Consider the following 23,775-nt stretch of genomic DNA (forward strand, 5'->3'; position numbering starts at 1 on the left):
GTGTTAATTGATATGCATAAAGAAGGCCTCCCATCCACAAGATGAGGAAGGCATCTGAGTGATTAAGGGGCTTGTCATAAATATAAAGGGAAGGGTAAACCCCTTTGAAATCCCTCCCGGCCAGGGGAAAGCTCCTCTCACCTGTAAAGGGTTAAGAAGCTAAAGGTAACCTCGCTGGCACCTGACCAAAATGACCAATGAGGAGACGAGATACTTTCAAAAGCTGGGAGGAGGGAGAGAAACAAAGGGTCTGGGTCTGTCTGTATGCTGCGCTTGCCAGGGACAGAACAGGAATGGAGCCTTAGAACTTTTAGTAAGTAATCTAGCTAGGTATGTGTTAGATTATGATTTCTTTAAATGGCTGAGAAAAGAATTGTGCTGAATAGAATAACTATTTCTGTCTGTGTATCTTTTTTGTAACTTAAGGTTTTGCCTAGAGGGGTTCTCTATGTTTTTGAATCTAATTACCCTGTAAGATATCTACCATCCTGATTTTACAGGGGGGATTTCTTTATTTCTATTTACTTCTATTTTTTATTAAAAGTCTTCTTGTAAAACACTGAATGCTTTTTCATTGTTCTCAGATCCAAGGGTTTGGGTCTGTGGTCACCTATGCAAATTGGTGAGGCTTTTTATCCAACATTTCCCAGGAAAGGGGGGGTGCAAGTGTTGGGAGGATTGTTCATTGTTCTTAAGATCCAAGGGTCTGGGTCTGTAGTCACCTAGGCAAATTGGTGAGGCTTTTTAACAAACCTTGTCCAGGAAGTGGGGTGCAGGGTTTTGGGAAGTATTTTGGGGGGAAGGACGCGTCCAAACAGCTCTTCCCCAGTAACCAGTATTAGTTTGGTGGTGGTAGCGGCCAGTCCAAGGATAACGGGTGTAATATTTTGTACCTTGGGGAAGTTTTTGACCTAAGCTGGTAAAGATAAGCTTAGGAGGGTTTTCATGCAGGTCCCCACATCTGTACCCTAGAGTTCAGAGTGGGGGAGGAACCTTGACAGGGCTAGTCCCCCTCTTGAGCAAAATTTCTTGCACCTTGTGCTGGTGGCAGTCATAAAGAGGTCTATCTCAGGTCTATCCCAAAGAGGTCTATCCCAAAAGTTAGGAATATATTGTTGGGAACTAGACTAAATGAGTCCTCATTTGTAATTTGGGGAGAAGTGCCTGCTGAGGTCATTGGCTATGATATTCTGAATACCAGGAAGGCAAGATGCTGAGATGACTACTTTGTGGGCTATTCACTAATTTCAGAGTTTTATTGCTTTGGCACAGAGTGAGCGGGAACATGCCCTTCCCTTACAACTGATATCAAACATGCAGGCCATGTCTGTCATGAACCTGACTGATTTGGTTCTGATCAGAGGAAAGAAGTGGAGGCAAGCATTTCTGACTGCTCTCAAATCTAGAGGGGTCTTGTGGAAAAGCTACTCTTGGGATGACCATTTGTCCTGGATCATGAGGTTCTACATATGCTCCCCATCCCAAAAGGGAAATATCTGATGCTATCACAAGAATAGGGGGATCTTGAATAAATAGGAGTCCGGCACAGACCTTGAAAAGATCCTTCCACCAGTTGACTGACTGTAGAATCCAGCTGGGTACAGACACGCACTTGTACAGACTCCATTTGTTTGGTATATAGACTATCCTGAACAATCCCCAATAGTTGGTGACAGTTCCTTACAGTGTTGAGGGCTGAGATGAATACTTGAGATGAGATTCTTTAGGGTGAGAAATCTGTCAGTAGGTAGGTAAGCCAAAGAAGCCCCATGGAAATCGGTTCACTGTACTGGTGTCAAAGAGAACTTCAAGATTTAGTTAGAGGCCTAATCCGTGGAACAACAAGTTGGTCATTTGAACTGTCAACCATTCCTCTTGATAAGATCAGCCCCTGAGAAGCAATCATCGAGGTGAAGAACACAATTAGCCCTAAATGATGAACATAAGCAACTATCACCACCATGATCTTTGAGAATAACCTTGGGGCAGAGGAGAGGCCAAGAACCTATCCTTGCCACAAAGCCCGTTGCCAACTGTGCCCACATATCTATTCAGGGGACACCATCACAGGGCCTAATAACATCAGCCACACTATCAGAGGCTCATTCACTTGCACATCCACCAATGTGATATATGCCATCATGTGCCAGCAATGCCCCTCTGCCATGTGCGTTGGTCAAACTGGACAGTCTCTACGTAAAAGAATAAATGGACACAAATCAGATGTCAAGAATTATAACATTCATAAACCAGTCGGAGAACACTTCAATCTCTCTGGTCACGCGATTACAGACATTGAAGTTGCGATATTACAACAAAAAAAACGTTAAAACCAGACTCCAGCGAGAGACTGTTGAATTGGAATTCATTTACAAATTGGATACAATTAACTTAAGCTTGAATAGAGACTGGGAGTGGCTAAGTCATTATGCAAGGTAACCTATTTCCCCTTGTTTTTTTCCTCCCCTCCCCCAAGACGTTCTTGTTAAACCCTGGATTTGTGCTGGAAATGGCCCACCTTGATTATCATACACATTGTAAGGAGAGTGATCACTTTAGATAAGCTATTACCAGGAGGAGAGTGGGGTGGGGGGAGAGAAAAACCTTTTGTAGTGGTAAACACCCATTTTTTCCATGCTTTGTGTGTATAAAAAGATCTTCTATACTTTCCACAATATGAATCCGATGAAGTGAGCTGTAGCTCACGAAAGCTTATGCTCAAATAAATTGGTTAGTCTCAAAGGTGCCACAAGTACTCCTTTTCTTTTTGCGAATACAGACTAACACGGCTGTTACTCTGAAACCTATCTTTACAGGTGGTTCATGAAGCCTATGGAAACTGGAGAAATGAACTGAATGACATCTGAACTGTCTGCAACTTGCTACAACTATTTTATTTGCAGGTATGTACCAAGTGATCTCAGAGTGGTTAAAATCTTTTGAAATATGAAGAGAGCAAATCACCAGACACAGATCAGCTTGAGACCATCAATGGAAATCCTCACCAGTACTCTGTACTTTCCTAAGAATCTTGACAACTGGAGCCAAGATCCATGTCACATCACAAATGCAGTGGAAATGGACCAGACTGCAGTACCAGTTTCAACAATGTTTTTGCCAAAAATTTGACCCACTAATTATGGCCTTACATTGCTTGCGGTGTTCCTGTGAGAAATGATCAATAAAGCTGTTAAACATATTTCAACTGATGTACTCCTATTTTGATATCAACTCTTGATTGTTAGCGATCCTGAATTGTAAATTTACCAAAAAGAGAACTCTTACAACCAAAAAGATATAACTATTTCTGGTCCTTGTTGTAGGGAGTAGACTTTGTATGATATTATCCTCCCTTCTCATTAACGGCCTGAAGAGGGGGTATAAAAATAAAAATTTTGAATTTTTGGCCAGAACGTAATATTTCTTGTCCACATGATTACAGGTAGGTGTCGTCATAGAATGAGGCTACCAGATGTCTTAGTAGACTCAAAACAAGATGTTATTCACAGGAAGGGGCTCACATGCAGATACTGAAGCGAGTAAAAATGTCCAGTAGTTTGTGATCAGTGCCCTGGATTTTTTTCTAAAGAAATCTGAAGCATATCTACAAAGTACTTCATCAGCTCCTGAAACTGTTTAAAATCATCTGCCATAGAAGGTGGTGGAAGTATGACAGCCTCTTGCAGCCATGATGATGAAATACTTATTTGCCCTTGCCTCCTGCTCTCCAAAGGTCTCTTTTGATAGCCCAGGTTGATGAGGAAGAAGCAACAGGTCAGGAAAGAGGCTCTCCTGATGCTTTGCAGGAGAGGTATTCAGGGTCCTGAAAAAAAAAAATTGTGATAAAGAGCCCAGAGATCCCATTTAGGCCACTGAGGGAGCCCATAAGGCAAAAGGAAGCTGCATCCATCATTGGTCATCCCAAACGGCTGATGGTCAAGGTGGCCTGTCCCCAGCTGAACTTCTGTCAGTATAGACAGGAGAATGGGGTCTGGTAGAGTAGATGGAAATCCCTGCACAGAAATCTGCGAGTCAGATGAATCGTCAACATGTTCCAGAGGAAGGACTAGGTATTCACTATAAATGGATGATGTAGGCCTTGATGAGAAGCACTGAGTCAGTGACCTAGACAACCTCAGAGTGGATGATTAGACAGTACCAGAAAGTAGGGGAGATTTCAGTTCATTCAAAACAAGATCTCCTCTTGGGTACTTAAATTCCCACAGTAACAATGATATGCAAACAGAAGTTGGATGGGATTCTGTAAAAACTGTCATTGGTACCAAGGCAGAAAATTGACTCAAACATTTTGAGCGAGTACATCCACTCTCAGATGGTACCAGCAAGTAATCTGTAGTACCAGCACTAAAGGTACAGAAGAGACTGTGACCTGTCTCCATGGGTCCCGAATTTCCTGGTGGATTTCGCTAGCCTCAGAGGCTCACTGTGACCCTCCATGTAACCCTTCTCTCTCTAGAGACAAGAGTCACAGTCTACTGAGCCATTTTCATCATAAGCCAGCGAACGAGGTGAGGAGAAGCTATCCTCCCTTGCACATTCTCTGTTGTTCCCAGTCTCAGTGATTAACCGGGGGGTGAGGGCAAAAGGGGAAGCCCGGGCCCACCCTCTACTCGGGGCTCCAGCCCAGGGACCCTAATATTATCAGCTATGGTAGCTGACCTTTTAGAAACATGACACTGTACAATTCCCTGGGCTACTTCCCCACAGCAACCCCCACTTCCTCAGGCTCCGCTTCACCCTTACCTCAGGGTCTCCTTCCTTGTGCCTGATATGGTGTGTACTGCTCACTCTCTACAACAGCACAACTTCCTCCCACAGCTCCTGACATCCACACCCACCTGACTAACTGGGAGGCTTTTTAACTAGTTTCAGCCAGTCCCTGATTGGCTTCAGGTGTCCCAATCAACCTAGCATTCTCCCTACCTTCTGGAAAGTTCTTAATTGGCCTCAGGTGTCTTAATTGACCAGGAGCAGCTGCCATTTAACTTATCCTGGTATCAGGGATTTGTTTAGCCTGGAGCTAATATATCTATCTCCCACTACTTTTCTATAGCCATCTGGCCTTACCCAGTCACAAGACTTTGAGAAAAGAAAAGGAGTACTTGGGGCACCTTAGAGACTAACAAAATTTATTTGAGCATAAGCTTTCATGAGCTACCGCTCACTTCAGATGCATTCAGTGGAAAATACAGTGGAGAGATTTATATACACAGAGAACATGAAACAATGGGGTGTTACCATACACACTGTAACAAGAGTGATCAGGTAAGGTGAGCTATTACCAGCAGGAGAGCAGGGGGAAAAAACCTTTTGTAGTGATAATCAAGGTGGGCCATTTTCAGCAGTGGACAAGAATGTCTGAGGAACAGTGGCGGGGGGGGGGAATAAACATGGGGAAATAGTTTTACTTTGTGTAATGACCCATCCACTCCCAGTCTCTATTCAAGCCTAACTTAATTGTATCCAGTTTGCAAATTAATTCCAATTCAGCAGTCTCTCGTTGGAGTCTGTTTTTGAAGTTTTTTTTGTTGAAGAATTGCAACTTTTAGGTCTGTAATCGAGTGACCAAAGAGATTGAAGTGTTCTCTGACGGGTTTTTGAACGTTATAATTCTTGACGTCTGATTTGTGTCCATTTATTCTTTTATGTAGAGACTGTCCAGTTTGGCCAATGTACATGGCAGAGGGGCACTGCTGGCACATATCACATTGGTAGATGTGCAGGTGAACGAGCCTCTGATAGTGTGGCTGATGTGATTAGGCCCTATGATGGTGTCCCCTGAATAGATATGTGGACACAGTTGGCAACGGGCTTTGTTGCAAGGATAGGTTCCTGGGTTAGTGGTTCTGTTGTGTGGTTGCTGGTGAGTACTTGCTTCAGGTTGGGGGGCTGTCTGTAGGCAAGGACTGGCCTGTCTCCCAAGATTTGTGAGAGTGTTGGGTCGTCCTTCAGGATAGGTTGTAGATCCCTGATGATGCGTTGGAGAGGTTTTAGTTGGGGGCTGAAGGTGATGGCTAGTGGTGTTCTGTTATTTTCTTTGTTGGGCCTGTCCTGTAGTAGGTAACTTCTGGGTACTCTTCTGGCTCTGTCAATCTGTTTCTTCACTTCAGCAGGTGGGTATTGTAGTTTTAAGAATGTTTGATAGAGATCTTGTAGGTGTTTTTCTCTGTCTGAGGGGTTGGAGCAAATGCGGTTGTATCGCAGAGCTTGGCTGTAGACAATGGATCGTGTGGTCTGGATGAAAGTTGGAGGCATGTAAGCAGGCATAGTGGTCAGAAGGTTTCTGGAATAGGGTGGTGTTTATGTGACCATCAATTATTAGCATCGTAGTGTCCAGGAAGTGGATGTCTTGGGTGGACTGGTCCAGGCTGAGGTTGATGGTGGGATGGAAATTGTTGAAATCATGGTGGAATTCCTCAAGGGCTTCTTTTCCATGGGTCCAGACGATGATGATATCATCAATGTAGCGCAAGTAGAGTAGGGGCATTCGGGGATGAGAGCTGAGGAAGTGTTGTTCTAAGTCAGCCATAAAAGTGTTGGCATACTGTGGGGCCATAGCAGTGCCGCTGATTTGAAGGTATACATTGTCCCCAAATGTGAAATAGTTATGGGTGAGGACAAAGTCAAAGTTCAGCCACCAGGTTTGCCGTGCCATTATCGCGGAGACTGTTCCTGACAGCTTGTAGTCCATCTTTGTGTGGAATGTTGGTGTACCTCTACATCCATAGTGGCTAGAATGGTGTTTTCAGGAAGATCACCGACAGATTGTAGTTTCCTCAGGAAGTCAGTGGTGTCTCGAAGATAGCTGGGAGTACTGGTAGCGTAGGGCCTGAGGAGGGGGTCTACATAGCCAGACAATCCTGCTGTCAGGGTGCCAATGCCTGAGATGATGGGGCGCCCAGGATTTCCAGGTTTATGGATCTTGGGTAGCAGATAGAATACCCCTGGTCGGGGTTCAGGGGTGTGTCTGTGCGGACTTGTTCTTGTGCTTTTTCAGGGAGTTTCTTGAGCAAATGCTGTAGTTTCTTTTGGTAACCCTCATTAGGATCAGAGGGTAATGGCTTGTAGAAAGTGGTGTCGGAGAGCTGCCTAGCAGCCTCTTGTTCATATTCCGACCTATTCATGACAACGACAGCACCTCATTCGTCAGCCTTTTTGATTATGATGTCAGAATTGTTTCTGAGGCTGTGGATGGCATTGTGTTCTGCATGCCTGAGGTTATGGGGCAAGTGATGCTGCTTTTCCACAATTTCAGCCCGTGCATGTCGGTGGAAGTGGTCTATGTAGAAGTCCAGTCTGTTGTTCCGACCTTCAGGAGGAGTCCACCCAGAATCCTTCTTTTTGTAGTCTTGGTAGGAAGGTCTTGTGGGTTAGTATGTTGTTCAGAGGTGTGTTGGAAATATTCCTTGAGTCGGAGACGTCGAAAATACAGTTCTGTGGAGACCTAGAATTGTATCATGTTTGTGGGGGTGGAGGGGCAGAAGGAGAGGCCTCGAGATAGGACAGATTCTTCTGCTGGGCTAAGAGTATAGTTGGATAGATTAACAATATTGCTGGGTGGGTTAAGGGAACCACTGCTGTGGCCCCTTGTGACATGTAGTAGTGTCCTTTTTCCTCTGTAGAGAAGCAAAGCATGTGTTGTAAATGGCTTGTCTAGTTTTTGTAAAGTCCAGCCACGAGGAAGGGTGTGGAAGGTTGTTTTTTTTATGAGAGTATCCAGTTTTGAGAGCTCATTCTTAATCTTTCCATTTGCTGTAGAGGATGTTGATCAGGTGGTTCAGCAGTTTCTTTGAGAGCGTGTGGCACAATACTCTGAAGACTTTGATAGTAGACTTCTTAGAAGCAGAATGTTTGCTGGAGTAGACAAAGTAAGTGGAGAAACAAGCACAGTCGCTGATGCCACAGGGGCCTTCAGTATCAAATCTGGAGTAGCGAGTTGAATCTTAAATGAAGCCTTAGATGATCTTGCAGTACTGGAGCTACTTGGAACCTCAGTGAAACTCCCTAAGGTCTCCAGGGCATTAAATTGATAACCAAGATTTTTTTGTAGGAGGAGACTTAACTTTATTGGCATTCCCAGTCTTGCTACATGAAGCTGTCGATACCAGAGATGTAGAGGAAGCTAATATAACCCTCAACGCTCTTGATGACCAAGACTTGGAGGTAGGTGGGACCACAGCTATATATCTAGAGGCCCTCAGTGACCAGGATCCTGAGATAGGCAGGGAACTAATTGTGCTTGGAAGCCAGTGTATGGGGAGATTCTCCAAACCCATGTCAGAAGCCTGTCTTAGAGCTTGCTCCATCATCAGTAATTTGATCTCCCTGTTTTTTTCTGAGATCAGCTCTTCCTTCAAAAGCAGATCTTACACTTACAGGGGATAGGGGTGTCTCCCAGTCGGTGAAGGCCCCACGGATGCTCGTCACTGACCAGGATAGATTCCAACTAGAAAGACACCACTTAAAGCCTAGGGATCCTCGCATGCTCCAGAACAACCTCTTGGCCAGGAAAAGCTAAGAGAAAAGGGGACCCCCAAAACTAATTAAGCTAACTACTCTAGAACTAAATCTAAGGAGGTGTATGCTCAATGCTCCATCTCAGGCCCAACAGCAGTTGAGAAGGAACTGAGGGTAGTTCACCTGCGCAACCCTATATATCCTCACTATGGGGCACAAGGATAAATAGGCTCATGCATGAGCTGAACAGGCACTGCTACAAAAAAAAAAAAAAAAAATCTCTGATCAAACGCTAGGGGGCACATGTACACCTGAAGTGGAGTACCCATAGAAATCTACTCAAAAAAGAAAACTGTTTTGCCATGTTGGGATCCTAGAGATCAAAAGGACACTTAAACAGTAACAGCTGAAAACTGGAGGATTCTGAAAAGTTAGGCCTTCCCCAGACCTAGGAAATGGGAAGCCTTTGGGTGAAACAAGCACAGTCACTGTATTAACCATTGGTTACTATCACACTCTTACCACCAAATACGCCAAAGCTACAGGACTAATTGCACCTCTGAGTCCTCTCCCCCTCATCTTTTAGAGTGTTCCCTCCTCAGGTCTCAAGCTATCACCCCTCTCTCGGGTTGGGATCACAATTCTCCCACTCTCAGAATAGGAGACTGCAGCTTAAGGCCTGGTATAAACTGTTATCTCAGATATGACTTACGTTCAGACCCTGCAGTTGTGTTCCCGCTGCAGTGATCTCCATGCTCCCAATCTGGCAAAAAAAACTATATCACTCCAAAATGTAACCTGGAAGTATGCTACTGCTGTATAATTGCCTCTAAGTATGTGCTGGGAGTTTGATCTACAACCGTCGTGCTTCTATCTTGCTTGTTTTTCCCCACTCAGTCCCCTGTTAAGCTAGATCAATATATTCAAAGAGAAAAGTCTTATAATCCAATATACAGTAACTTCATCCCTCTGGCCAGATCACATGGAGCTGCTGTGTGATACATTTTACGAACAGCACAGTAAACCACCATGACATCTGAATGTTTTCTACACCAACTAGAAAAAACTGTATTATGTAATATTAGGTTGTGAATTTAAAAAACACACAAAAGTTTAACATTTTATTTTGTTTCTCATAGTATCATTAACTCTTCCACAAACTGCGTGTAACAGTCGATTAGACCGTTTAATGTAGACAATATGTAGTTTTATGTTGAAAACCTTGTTTTCAATTTTTGTCTTTAATCCACAGATTTGTAATATTTTTTTTAATGGAAAATTATGTAAGTTTAAAAAAAACTAGTATTGTAACAGTTCCAATTGAGCTTTCAACTTCATACCACACTGAGGTGACTAAGGAAGATTCCCACCTTTGCTGCTACTGTTTGGCAGGAGATAACTTGCCATAAGATTATATTAACAGAGTAACAGCATCTGCTCCCCAGTTCTGACAGCTGCATCAGGCATGAAATGATAATTTTTAATGAAAATTCAGCATTTGCAAAAAAATTGTAATATGTTCACAACTACTGTATTTCACAATCCATAATTTTCTTTTCCCTCTGAAAATACTTCCATTAAATCTGAGAACACTGTCTTCTCCCTCCCCCATAACTAACTAACCTCCCCTTGGTTAGTTACCAATTGACCTATTTTCAGTTTAAATTTAATCTGACAAGGTCAATTTCAGAGAATGGAAAGTATGTGATAGATTTCACAAAACAGATTCTACACAAAAAAGCCAACACTAGAACAGAGAAAGCTATAAAATCAAAATACCAGTAAATAATTGATATTTTACTATACAGTAAATACTCTTAAAAGTACACTCCTTTTTAGCACAGAAAATTCTATTCCCTGCCACACAAATCACAGCAAAGTAACAAAATAAACAGATTGAAAGATGTCTGGACAAATGTAGAACTTATTTAATTCATAGCAGCTAAACCCAAGGGAAATTGCTGGCAAGTGCACTACCCACAGCTATGTCACATGCTATATGTACCAGACAGTTTTCTTCAGACATACTGCAATCAATATGTCAGGAGACCTGACATCACAGTTGGGGGTACCCTGCTATTACAAGCAAGTTACAAGATCCTAGCATAAAAGCATTTATCCAAAAAGTGACACATTAAAGATTTTATAAAAGAAACAGTATTTATCCATAACTAAAAGTGAACATTTTGAAAAGTAATTATACTATTATAAAATGTAATAAGCAGGGTCATTCTTCCCTCCTTAAATCTAAAATTAGGGAGGAAAAAAAAAAAAAAAAAAAAAAAACCAAAACACATTTTTAGTTTTGTCTATGAAACAAAAACTACTACAAATGTTCTTTGACAGTAGACTTAAATGTCTAGGCTTGCGCTGTAATTTTTCAAAGACACATGGAAACAAACCAGGGTACTGCATGGAAGACTGAATTAGTAAACTAGCTTTTCATTTGTATTATTTACAGGTTTTGGGTGTTATAGACTGCAATCACTTTAAATGACAGTTACTATTAACTCTGTAAGAAAGGTATCTACTAAGATCTTTGTATAATTTCTAAACTCTATGCACCACATCAACTGGTCTTATAAATTGGGAGAAAACTCCATAAAACTAACCCAGAAGTTTATAAATTCTGAGAAAATTAGAAGTAGGTGGAAGTTTCAGCAGCAAATCATGAAACCAGGGGCAGGAGAGAGAGAGTCAGATAAACCTCCATCCCCTGCGCCCCCACAGAGATTTTTAGTAGTCTTAGTAACTCTCAGGTGCTATCAACCCCACCTGTAATAAATACTGTTGCTCCTCTTTCAAGTAGTAGCAGACTTCAGGGCTTTGCAGGTCAATTTCCCATTGGATGGGATTGGACTGTAACTTGTGTAGGCACCCTTTACTAGAGGGGCCTCTAAACTTTACTGGGAGTGTTCCAGTTGGGAAGATCCTGTGTGCAGCAATCTAGCCTTAGAGACTAGAACTCCCATGATACCTTGGGGAAAGAGTGAGAGACTCTCTTCCAGGCAGCACAGGGAGAGCAGGCCGTGGACTCCATTTTGGAAAAAGGAGTGAGATTGCTGGTGTGGAGCTCTGTCCATAGCAGGAGCTGCTGCTGAGAGCCTGCAGGGACTTTGATTGAGCACGGAGACTCAGAGGGTGTTTGTGGCTTCACTGGAGCCAGGACAGAAACTATTGCTGTGTCTAGAGCTGACTGAGGTGGGCATGCAGTGAAGGAACTGTGAGTAACCCCCACTCTTGTTTAGGAAAGTACTTGCAAGGGAGGGGGCACAGCAGAGAGACTGAGTCTGAGGAGAGGCAGAGTGATCATCCTATCAAACCAGGAACCAGAGCTGCTAATATTTGGTGAGGCGAACTTCAATCTTCAGAAAAGGTTGCAGCTCGTTGCTATGCTGGACTGATACACAGAACCAACAGAGCGCTGTCTCCAGCTGCGGATCTTCAAGCGCGCCCATGCAAGCCTCTAGGACTCTGAAATCCAGAGAAGTGTACACTCCAAGGTGGGGTAAATGGTGGCAGTGTAAATGCTAGTTAGATAAGTTTCATTTATCACTGTCTCCTATATTTGTTAATTGATTTTATTCAACTGCACACTGTGGATTTAAATTAGTAGTGACATTTAATCTTAGTCTGTTATACTTGTTTCTTTAAATTGTTAAGTAAAGGTGTGTTAACTCTAATTTAAAGTATATTGGATGTATATTATTTATAATTGGTATTTTTGAGTTAGACCCATGCCACAGATTATTATTATTAGAATAGGTTTATTCCTAGAAGTTCAAGGCACGCCACTGAGTGTATACAGGGGCCAGCCAGGTGGAGGCACCGCCAATTTTAAATTCCTTTAGGAGTAAAGGGCCTGCAGTAGAGGGGTGGATAGAGGAGTCCCACCTACCCATTACCACCACTGGGATACTCAGAATCCTTTAATGTCAACATCAGGCGTACAGGCACACAGGAGAGGGTTGCCTGCTCTCAAGTAACCCAGGAAGGAAAGCGGGTTTATTTATTTATACGATATAATACTGATAATCTCTGAACAAATGCTGTATGTAGTACTCACATGCTAAGAAAAAAACTTGCAAAACTATGTGTAGCAGCACTATCTGACTCCCACAACAATAACAAATTAAGCACTGCAATATACTATATTAATCAAATTATTCAGTCTCGGATTTAATTAAATAACATTTTTAATATATCTGACACTGCAGAATTCCTAGTCTGTGACATGTAACATTTTTATTCTGATGCCAAACCCCCTTGCTACAGGCCCCTTGCCACAGACTTGAAGCCAATCTTGCTACAGAGTACACATACTCAATTACCTAATTACATGGCTGAAAGTTAGATGTAATCTCCCATATTTATCTTTTAACACTGTATATACATACGCAGCTCACTTATTTGCCTTCCTACTCAGTTCTTCCTATAATTCTATCCTGTCAAACTTCATAGGACTCCACTCATTTCTTCGATATGTGTTTAACTGTAAAGTGTCATTACTAAACTCATAGATATGCTAAAAATAACTACAGAAGTCAGGAAGTAGGTAATTATTTTGCAGCTTACCTACACAAACATTATAGGTACTTTTCGGTACAATGAGTTTCTTTGTATTTGTTCTGTTGGTGGTGCAATGTAATACCTGAAGATTACCTTCTAACTAAAGAAAGCACATTTGAATGCATTTAGCATTATAGAAATTCTTGTTTCAAGCAGTATGTCCATTAAGATACAGTACACCTTATATCATCATCCTCCAGATAAAAGGTCAAGTCCCCATGTAAACAGACTTTATATTCAATGAGTTCAAAAAACAGAAAGTTACTGCGCTTGAAAAGTTGACATCAACAAAATAAATAAATAAATGACGCATTTGGACAAAATTAAGAAAAGTGGATGTAGAAAATAAACTAACAATTTATCCCTACAAATGCCTCAGGGAAGTCAGCCAATTGCCTGGCTATCTAAAAGTCCCCTTGTTCTTGAGCCCCATACCTAAAAAAATTAGGGTAACGTAGGGCTCCACTTGTCTTCTCTGCAGAAATACTTCTTTCCATATTTGTGCTGTCGACCCAGATACAAAGTTTAAAGCCGTGTGTCAAACATATAGTTAGCTGGCTTAATGAGGTCCCCATGATGCATTTGTGTGGCTTACGTGACATTCAGTTTGCACAGAAGCTAATCTTCCATGTAAAAAAAAACGTTCCTTGCTCTCAAGGCTGTGAAAAAACCTTCCAAATATGAACTGTGGATAGCCAGTGCAGCGAAGTCTTTCCAAGTCTGCAGACAGCTTGAAACAAGCAGGAGGGATAGCTCAGTGGTTTGAGCATTGGCCTGCTAAACCCAGAGTTGTTAGTTCAATCCTTGAGGGGGCCATTTAGGGATCTGGGCAAAAATTGGGGATTGGACTAGATGACCTCCTGAGGTCCCTTCCAACCCTGATATTCTATGATTCAGTGGTGTGACCTCCGTTTTCCTGTATTAATCTCATTTGAGCGTCAACTATACAATCAAATGACAATATTTTAATATCAACTATTTCATTACTGATCATTCTGCAGAGATAATAGGGTGGGAGCAAAGCTGCTTCTGCATGAAAGGAAATGCAAAGGAAAAACAAAGGAAACAGATAGCAAAGTGGGAGGGAAACACAAAGGACAGAGAAGAAAGACAAACTGGAAGATATTGTGGTGATCTGAAAAGGCTAGTATGTTTTTCCACTTAGTGACATTATATACAACAATAAAGCTCTGAACAAAAAACTAAGTATAGTTATTACAGGCCATATTCTATCCTGGATCCTTGTGCAAAACTTCCACTGATATCAGTGAATGTTTCACTGTGGATACATCCTACATGAGTATAATTAAACATGAAATACAGTCCTCTTTGTTTGACACCACTCACTTAAAGGGATAATACCAGATTGCCTCTCTTCCCTAAAAACTGCTTGGCTTTGAGCTAAGGGTCCCAGTAAGTCCTCTTCTAAGCAGAGTAGATCCATAGCTAGCAGCCAAGACGACATTTCCATAATGTGTTTCTCTACATACATTTTTTTTTTTAAAATAAATCCATGCTCCTAAAGTAAAACAAGCTGTTTCATGGGTTAATGTAAAGGTAACTAAATTGGATTTTAAACCTATTAAATAAATTCTGAATTTCAATGCCAAAGCTTGTTCCATTTCTAGCAATTTGGACTAGTTTGAATTAATTAATTTTATTTGTATTCTAAAAAGCTCAAGAAAAAAAATTATACACATTGTACTGTTTACATCAAGGGATACAAGAGTAAGCTTGAAGATAAACATGTTTGGTGACAATACTTAGATATTTAAAACTACAGGTAAAATATAAAAATTCTTGTTACAGAAAATATATGGAACTACAATGGTGCAAACGTACAAGTATAATCTTCAAAAAAAATTAAGAGGAGGAAAGAATTGCAAATGTTTTGTGAATTAAAAAAACTATTTTGTAAATAAAGTGTTCATGGATTTTAACCAGGAGAAAAGATTGTCACTTCTCCAACATAGTTTCAGCCTGCAAGTCTAACAAGATACTGTGATACCAGTTTATCCAATCACCATACAACTTTGTCACAAAAATATTTTCATAGACCTCCAAGCCTCTAGGAAGTATATTTGCTGATAATGCAGTAATGTTCTGAGAATTATCCCCATCACTCTTCACCAGCATAAAACTCAATCATCACTCAGACAGTAAGCGTTTCTTTTTTCTAATAAACTAAGCCAACACCTAGCTAGGGAAAGTAGAAAACTGCTATGAAAGTTTAGTTTAAATTACTTTCCTGCATCTTATATCCATCTATAACCACCACATTAACAGATTATGAAATAGAAGTTGTGGGCAATGCAGAGTAGATGTGTTCTGGAATGAACCATAAAAGAAAAGTTTAGAGTCTCAATTCATGAATTTGTAGCAAGTTCAAAGCAGAAGATGTAGAGTATTTTCACAACATGATTTCATAAGTAACAAAAAGGTGGAGCGAGGAGATAAAGAATGTGTGATATTGGTCTGGAACGACTTATTTCGTACACAAAACATCAAGTTCTCTTACGGAAGAACTCCAATAGTTCCCACCTTGTCAAGAGACTTTAGGTAGCCCTAAACCACTCATTGAGAACATTTTAGTCAGTGAAAGAAGGGATAACTAAATGTTTCAAGCAGTCAACATTTGTTTGGAGGGAATATGACCTCACAAAAAGCCAATTAACTTTCTCTCCAGTTCCTTGGGACGGAAGAAGCAAGGAACTATTTGTTGGAAGAGATTTAGTCTAAAGTTAGCTTTTTGTTTAATATAGAAAAGTTTATTTCATCTTTTTGAAGCAACATGCAAAGAAAACAAGAGTGGCTCTTTCTGTCTTTTATAGGATTAATATAGACAACTAGAGGTTCTGGGAGTTTCTTCTCACTTTTTTTTTTTAAATAAACCTGAATGTCTGAAGTGTATTTACTTTGCTTTCCTAGGAAACTATGAGCAAATGAGAACTGACAGGGATAGTACATCAGTAAAAACAAGCAAATGAAATCTGATTAGCTGGAGTAAAAATGCTTTTCTTAACTATTTAAAATGTTCTGATTTTTGTTTACTCCTAGCTAACTCTGACGGGGGGGGGGGAGGGAGGAAAGAGCACACCCACCCTTCAATTAAGGCTGATAAAGCTCCAAATCTTATTTCAGAGTTATCCAAGAAGTTCTCCTACAAAAACAGAGGGAAAACAGAACCTGACTTTCCTGTTATTTCTGAGGTGAAAAAGAAACAGAACAAAACAAGCAATTTTAAAAATGCATGCTATTTACTATAAAGAATCAAATAATAGCACAAAATTCTCTACTCCTTGCAGGTCACCTTTAACTTGCTTGCTCTAGCAACGTATTTCTAAAAGTCTTGCAGTGTCATACCTAAATAAAAATGTAAGCGTAAACTAGTAGCACACAGGGTTGCCAACTTTTTAATTCTAAAAAACTGAACACCCTTGCCCCACCCACTGCCCCACCACTCCCCTGAAGACCCGCCCCTGCCTGGGCTCTGCCCCAGCTCACTCCACCCCCGCTCACTCCACCCCCCCGACCCTCTGTCTCTTGCTCTCCCGCACCCTGTCTCATGTGTTCATTTTCAATGCATGGCCCAAACAGGCATATTTACTGTTTTGACAGATGTATTATGCTAAGTTCAGGTTTTATTTGTTACAGGATGCTAGCGCTGACAGCAAAATAGTCAAAAAAGGTAATTTAAAAAAAAAATGCAATTTCACAAACGTTTTCATGATTCTATCCCTCCTCCTTCCCATTTTTCATAACCAGCTCCACGCGTTTTGTTCACTAAAGTTATTGTAAATTTTATATGTGGAATTAGGACCACACATTATCACAACTGCAATGGGTCTATTAAAGGCCCACTCCCAAAGCCAAAATACAAATCCATAGAACACAACCACAAAAATGCACACCTGACCAGATAACCAGATATAAAAATAAATCTGTAGAAACTCACTCCCACACCTACATGCAGATACACATGAATACACGTGTGTATACTTCTAGCATACGCTAACACATATATTTCCACATTATTTATTATTACAATTGTTGTTTAGTGCCTAGAGACCCTAACTATGATCAGGGCTCCAGGTAGATGCTGGACATCATACACATAAAAAGAGAGAGTCTGCAACAAAAAGTTTACAATGTAGCGAGACAAAGGTGGGGAGAAATGTCTGATACATTGGCTCTTCTGCCATTACTAATCAACAACATTCACTTAAGAAATAATACATTTCTTTTAGAGTTCCCTTCTCTTTTAAAAACTTGTTATGAAATGAATACACACACATTTTATGTCAATTCTGTGCGCAAGCCAGCAAAAGGAATAAAAGTCAGAGTTAAGCTGCAAATTTTATTCATACAGGTATACACAAATGCAGCAAGACACGCACATCCCTACACAAAGGGACACAGTTTCTATCACACATATGCATGCATGCACACCCTTGCCTATATGGAGAGACTTTTTCCATACACTTTTCCAGGGACTGCCTAAATCACCCAGCAGGGAAGGGAGGAGGGTAGGCTGGAGGGGAGAGGGTGGAGGACAGAGGATGTGGGCGGGGGGGGGGGCAGTGAAGGAGAGAAGAGAGATGGGGTATGTGGGGTAGATGGGGATGCAGGGGGAGGTGCATGAGGATGTGGGGGAAACAGGAATGTAGACACACATAACGGGAGTGCAGCAATGTATGGAGGTGAATAGGGTGCCGGGGGGGGGGGGGCGGGCTGAGGAACATGGGGGTGGCGGCTCTGGGAAGTGGAGAGGATGGGTGGGATAGCACTGTAAGGGGTACATGGTTGGGATGGGTAGGTGTGGGGGGCAGGATGGGATGGGACAGGACAGGACAGGGGAGGGATGCGACAGAAAGGAATGTAATGAGGGGGATGGGGGTGCAGCCCCATTCCCAGCACTCGGAGACGGGGATACACATACCTCCAACTCCTGAGTGCCAGCAATGGGGCAATAGACAGAGGACAGTTTGCCGCAGGGCATGTGCTGCAGCCCAAGCCCAGCCACACGAGGAGAAGAGGGCCCCACACGCCCCCTCAACAGCCACCTGCCGAGTGCTTGTGAGCAATGCTAGTTCCTCCCCTGCTCTGACCCAGCCAATGGGAGCTATGCCTGCGGTCGCGGCACCACACAGACTCCGCCCTAGCAGCCCCTAAGGCTAGGAGCTGGACATGCCTGCTGCTTCCAGACCCAGGAGCTGCGTGGGCCGCGGCGTGGCACTAGCAGGGAGCCTGCCAGCCCCGCTGCGGCGCCATGAACTGGACATTCAATGGCCTGGAGCCGTCAGGATTCCTTTTGAACTGGGTGTTCCGGTCCAAAACCGGACACCTGGTCACCCTAGTAGTACAACTAATGAAAAGACTAAAGGAGAAAGATTTTTGAGGCTCAATTTTTTCATGAAACCCATAAGGCAGGCAGATTGATACTGCCTACTGGAAGCTCTACCTAATTGCACCTATAAGGCAACTCCCCCCTGCTCCCTTATCACTTTCTGCATATTACAAGAGGCCTTCTACATCATACTACCACCCAGCGTGGACTTTTTGAACAATTACCAAAAACAAAAAACCACAATTATTAATTGTTAATTCCTCTTTTCATGTAGCCTGAACTTCCTCCTGATTTCAACCTCTTATCTTCACTATATTTAACAAGTCTCTAACTTTCACATGAACTCAACTGCCCTGACCATACCCTTTCCGGGCCTCATTGGCCCTCTGTCCACTTAGTACCACTGCAAACTTTGCTCTTAGAATTTACAGCCATGACCTTACGCCCTAGTTTATGAAGTAGAAGCACTGCGTTAGTATATCTAAATTTAATCTGAATTCCCAAAAATAAGACCTGAAAAATAATAGCCTGCATTTTAGCATTTTCAAACTGGAATTTACACTAAAACCTACCTTATAGGTTGCCCCATATTCCCTGAAGTTTTCTCCTCTAAAAGCATATTTACGTCCGGGGGGGGAGGGGGGGGGGAGGAACGGGGACTACAACTTTTGGTCTGTTAGGGTGAAATTTATACTATTGTAAGAAATTTCTGCAATACAAAGAATCGAACACCAGATTTTTAGGGTTCATTTGTTAGACCAGGCATCTTATATTCTTTATATTAACAAGTAAGCTTTGCCTTTATCTTTTCCTTCCCAATAATAAAATAGAATAGAGAAACAAAATTACCTTCATGCACTGTTATTCCACAATTGTCACACTGGATTATTTCATCAGCATCTTCGCTGTTATCCCCAAGACAAACACAGCAAATCAGAATATGGTCCATTTTCTGGGAGGTCCAGTTTTGAGACTTTTCAAGGATCAGTGAGTCCTAGCATTGAAAAATTAAGATGCATTGATTACACTGGAAATCACCCTGGAATGGTTTATTATTTCTACTGAAAACAGGTATTTGCCCAGTATAAATAAAAAAATTAAGACGACTTATGGATTCTCCTTGACTTCTGCCCTGTAACATTTTTATATTTATAATTATATATAAAAATATTTTAAAGCATGAAAAAATTAAGTACTTGAAGGTTTTTACATCTGTATTAAAAAAAAAGTCTTCCTCTCCGCTAGAATTGTATGATGCCTAAGTGCAATCCTGCCATCCGCCTTTTCGGGTCTTGATGACGCCTGCTGTAGAGAAGCCTTGCTTGGGTGGGCCTTATAAGATCTACTAGAGCAGGTCTCCCTTCTGGCAGACCTTATCCACCAACATGATTTAAACTGTTGGTGTTCTTTAAAAGAGGAATATCAGAAATATATAAAACTTCATTGCAATAAGAATTAAGGTTGAAAGTATGTTTTGGGAGTCCAGCTAACTTCAGAAAATTATTGCACTTCAACAAAAAGTCTATGCCTTCCCAAAAGCCCATGCCTTCCCAAAAGCCCACACAAGTGTTAAAAAAAGTATACTGCTGATTTTACATATGATTTATTAAATGGGTAAGAATGTCTCATCTTCTGACTACTAACACAAGTAAGGATTTGCAGGATCACATATATAGCTTATAAAGTACTTCAGAATTCTTCACAGTGAAAGGCACTATATAAAGTGAAATATTACTAATTTATACAATTCAATTAGGAATTTCTCTCAGGAAAACATGGAGTAGTTTATATTATTCAGATATAAAAGAGTGATGGATAAGTTCTGGGCATTTTCAACCTTTCAAGATATTTAAATGGATACTATTTAGAATGGATTTAAGGTTGTCCTCAAATTGATTAATATGTTTCTGGACTGTAGAGTTATGTCTCTGTACTGTATTAGCACACGGCACCCCCGACTCCCACCTCTATTTTTATAAAAAGAGTAGAACATAGAACTTAGACTGGCTTCACCAATAAAGTCTTAACATATGGAGAGGTGAGGCATCGGATGCCCTAGTAATAAAAACATCACTACTGATTAAAGAAGTATTTGTAATAGTTTCAGAGCAGTGGCTGGCTATCCATGACAGCCAACAGCTACTATTAGAATTCTTGGCATATCCCAGAATCTGTACTGCTGTGGATTTTGGAGCAACAGGAAAAAAAAAAGCGGGTGGGGGTAGAACTTTTCCTTTTCAAACATCCCATTCCCACCCCAATCCCTCATTGACGATTGTGATAATGCATTAACACCCTGTTTTTAACCCTAAGACCGGTGGTTCTCCAATTACCTCCCCCAGTCTCTCAATCCCACATAGCACTTCTCTCAAGATATTTTGTGTTCTGCTGCCACCAGGAGAAGCTCCACAGATTACCTGTGGCCCATGGACAACAGTTTGAGAACCATTTCCTTAGAAAATAAATCTAATGCCCAAGTGGCTCTGAAGATACAAAAGTCATTTACCATACTTGCATCATTTATTGATCGATCACTTTGCTCATAATTAAAAGCAATACAATACTAGACAGAGCATATCATGAGTAGTAAACATTTCCCAGATGCAAAGGCAATTAGTTTCCAGATGATGTGGGTCTTATGATATTTTCTCTTCCCAAATTTTCCTAAAAACAAAAGAAATTTCAACTTGCAATATTCAGGACTACAGATAATAGATACAATGCAATGCTAACAGACTAATGCCAGCCTGGGGGCAGATGGGGGAGGCAGATTTATGGTTCAGCATAACTTAATTCATCTCACTAAAAAGTTTAACTGGGATAGTTATTCTGTTATGTTTTCATTACAATATGTTAAATGCACATTGATCATCCTTTCTACAAAAGATAATGTAAGCTGTACAATTAGTATGTATTGTTTTAAAATTTCTAGTACTCAAAACACTAAGAAAAGTGAGGCCAACACCAAACTGATGATTTGAAAGTGAGTAATATATCTAGGTCCTCAACATTTTAGGGAATTTTCCAAAAGCTCAAGGAAATACATTTCCAATATGGTATGTAAAACCACCATTTCTACATTAAACAAAAGAGATGTGCCTAGGTTATACATAAAATCTAATATGGCGCACTAGAACGACGAATAAAATGTAATTTATATGGGGTGTTTGCCAACATCACATGGAGAAACTGTTGAGTTGGTTGCAGGGCTTTGGAGCGGATCGCAGAGCAGCTCCGGAGCCGTGGAGCTGCAGGTTTTTGCCTGGAACTGGAGCGGAGCCGGAGCACAGCTCCAAAGCCCTGTTTGGTTGTTCTAATTTTCTTTAAACTTCATAAAAATAGAACCAAATCTACATAGTCTTAGGAGATCAATAATACAGAGCTCTTGTCACTTCTTGGTTACCAGTCTGAATCCACCCCCGGTTGCTTTATGATGTTTGTTCAGTGGCCTACATGGAAAGCTTTGTAGATCTCAATCTGGTTCCACTATACAGTACAACTGGCATCTTGATCTGACAGGCCAAGGACCATGGCACAAGTGATCTTCCAAAATTTGGACACTGAAGTTCAGTTATGAGGTACATTGGTGGAGCACTGTGGAAAAGTTTGTACTGCTGCTACTAACTTTTCTGTTTACAGAAGATTCCTGGTTCCAGAGCTATTAATCTGGCACAAGCTATATATTTACATCAAACATTCAAATACAGGCAGTCATTACATATTTTAAACCCATTCAGGACACAGGCAATCTCTTCAGGAATTTAAGTGAGGAGCAAGTAGTTATAGCCAGATTGCTTGTAGTTATTGTCTGGAGAGGGACAAAAACAAACTTAAAGATGCTCACAAAGACCATGGTAGAAGAGAGGGTACCAAGATGAAGGCAAGCTAGTAAACCCTATACTCTGCTTCCACTATGAGTATATTTTCCATTACCCTCTCAATCAAGAAAGAGGTCATGATCCTTGAGGTGATGGGGAAGATAACTCTAAGAATAAGAGAGAAAATTATAAAAAAATAGCACACAGTGTCATGTTTGCAGAACGGATGAACAGGAAATAAAGAAGGAATTAAAGTTTTCCCCACATTACATAGGTTCAGGATTAATGAGGGTTTCCCCTTACTTTTAGAATAAACCTATAAAGGCCAGCACTTTGTGACAAGACCATGAATTGAGAGCACTTCTCTCCCTGTATAATTGCCTATAAATATGATTTAGGTAACTTTCCCTTCACTTTACAAATACAAAAATGTGTTAGCAATACCTCCTAACTATGGCAGATTAACTGTGCACTGGCACAGCTAGACTTGTAGCAGAGAGGTCCTTTAAGGTCTAAGGACTTTACGGAACGCCAGAATTTTCAGTCAACACCACAGGCTCAGATTCTTTGTTCGGCTTCACTGAGGAAAGTCTAAAATTTTGGTCTGATTTCTAGTTCTATAAACACTGACATTTTTCTAACTAAAAGCAAACATATAAAACTTGTGACTTTTTATCCAAATAAATAAAACTATGTGAAAACACTGATATGACATTTATATGGAGAAAATATGTATGAGAAACAGATAGATGGTAGAGGGCTAAGCCAATGCTGCAAGGATACCAAATTTGGCATCAAAATTAGGTTTTATGAGGGGACCCTGAATCTGTGGTATGGTGTATGTAGTGGCCAGGAACCCTCATGTGGGGTCAAGAACTGTTGTTCCAAACCCTACATCTGCAAGGTAAAGGGGTGGATTTCATTTCCATCACCACTTAATTCCCCATACAAAGTCCACTATTGCAGGAAGTATTAAGTTTCACAACTTATGCACATGTACTTCCTAATAAATTTAATGGGAATTGCAGAGGACCTCATTGGGGAAGAAAAGAGCTCCTTAAAGCAATAGCGATTATAAAATTGAAGAGCATCATTTATCTACTAATGATGCTTGACAAAAGTTGCGACAGTGTAAGCTTGTCTGCCTACACTTAATACAGTAGAACACTATAAAGGTACGTCATTACAACACAGGTTCAAGTATAACATGGTCTGTCCTTGAATTCTATCTTTGCAAAATGAAAGGGCAAAAAAAAATTAACAGAGCAAAAAGACTTGACAGAAAAACCAAAATCTTTTTAAAGGCCTCAATATTAGCTGCCTACAAAGTTAGTTGCTTAAATACTCTGTCCTTTCATACATCAAGCACAGTAACATCTGCATTACTAGAACTTAAGCTTCTGCATTGTAATGAGATTCTGCTGGACTCTAGAGGAACTATTTTTACTAAATGTGAAAAATTAATATAGTGGAGCTGCCAGCAGCACTTTTAAAACATTGTTTCAAACCCCATAAAGTGAAATTGGACATGTATTCTGTTAACCTAGAAGTTAAAACTAGATT

At 40.9% G+C, this 23,775-nt stretch overlaps 1 protein-coding gene across 7 annotated transcripts in view; it reads right to left on the reverse strand.

Moving 5' to 3' along the window:
* The window catches only part of PHF14 (PHD finger protein 14), a 302,241-nt gene that overhangs the window by 267,203 nt on the left and 11,263 nt on the right, over positions 1-23,775 (reverse strand). For all 7 annotated transcript variants that reach the window (XM_073333845.1, XM_073333843.1, XM_073333842.1 and 4 more), the window contains exon 4: positions 19,244-19,388. In XM_073333845.1, the coding sequence (XP_073189946.1) occupies positions 19,244-19,388 (145 nt within the window). The remainder of the gene's footprint in view (positions 1-19,243; positions 19,389-23,775) is intronic.

The sequence above is a fragment of the Lepidochelys kempii genome, chromosome 2 (assembly GCF_965140265.1).
Source record: "Lepidochelys kempii isolate rLepKem1 chromosome 2, rLepKem1.hap2, whole genome shotgun sequence".
NCBI classification, from domain to species: domain Eukaryota; kingdom Metazoa; phylum Chordata; order Testudines; family Cheloniidae; genus Lepidochelys; species Lepidochelys kempii.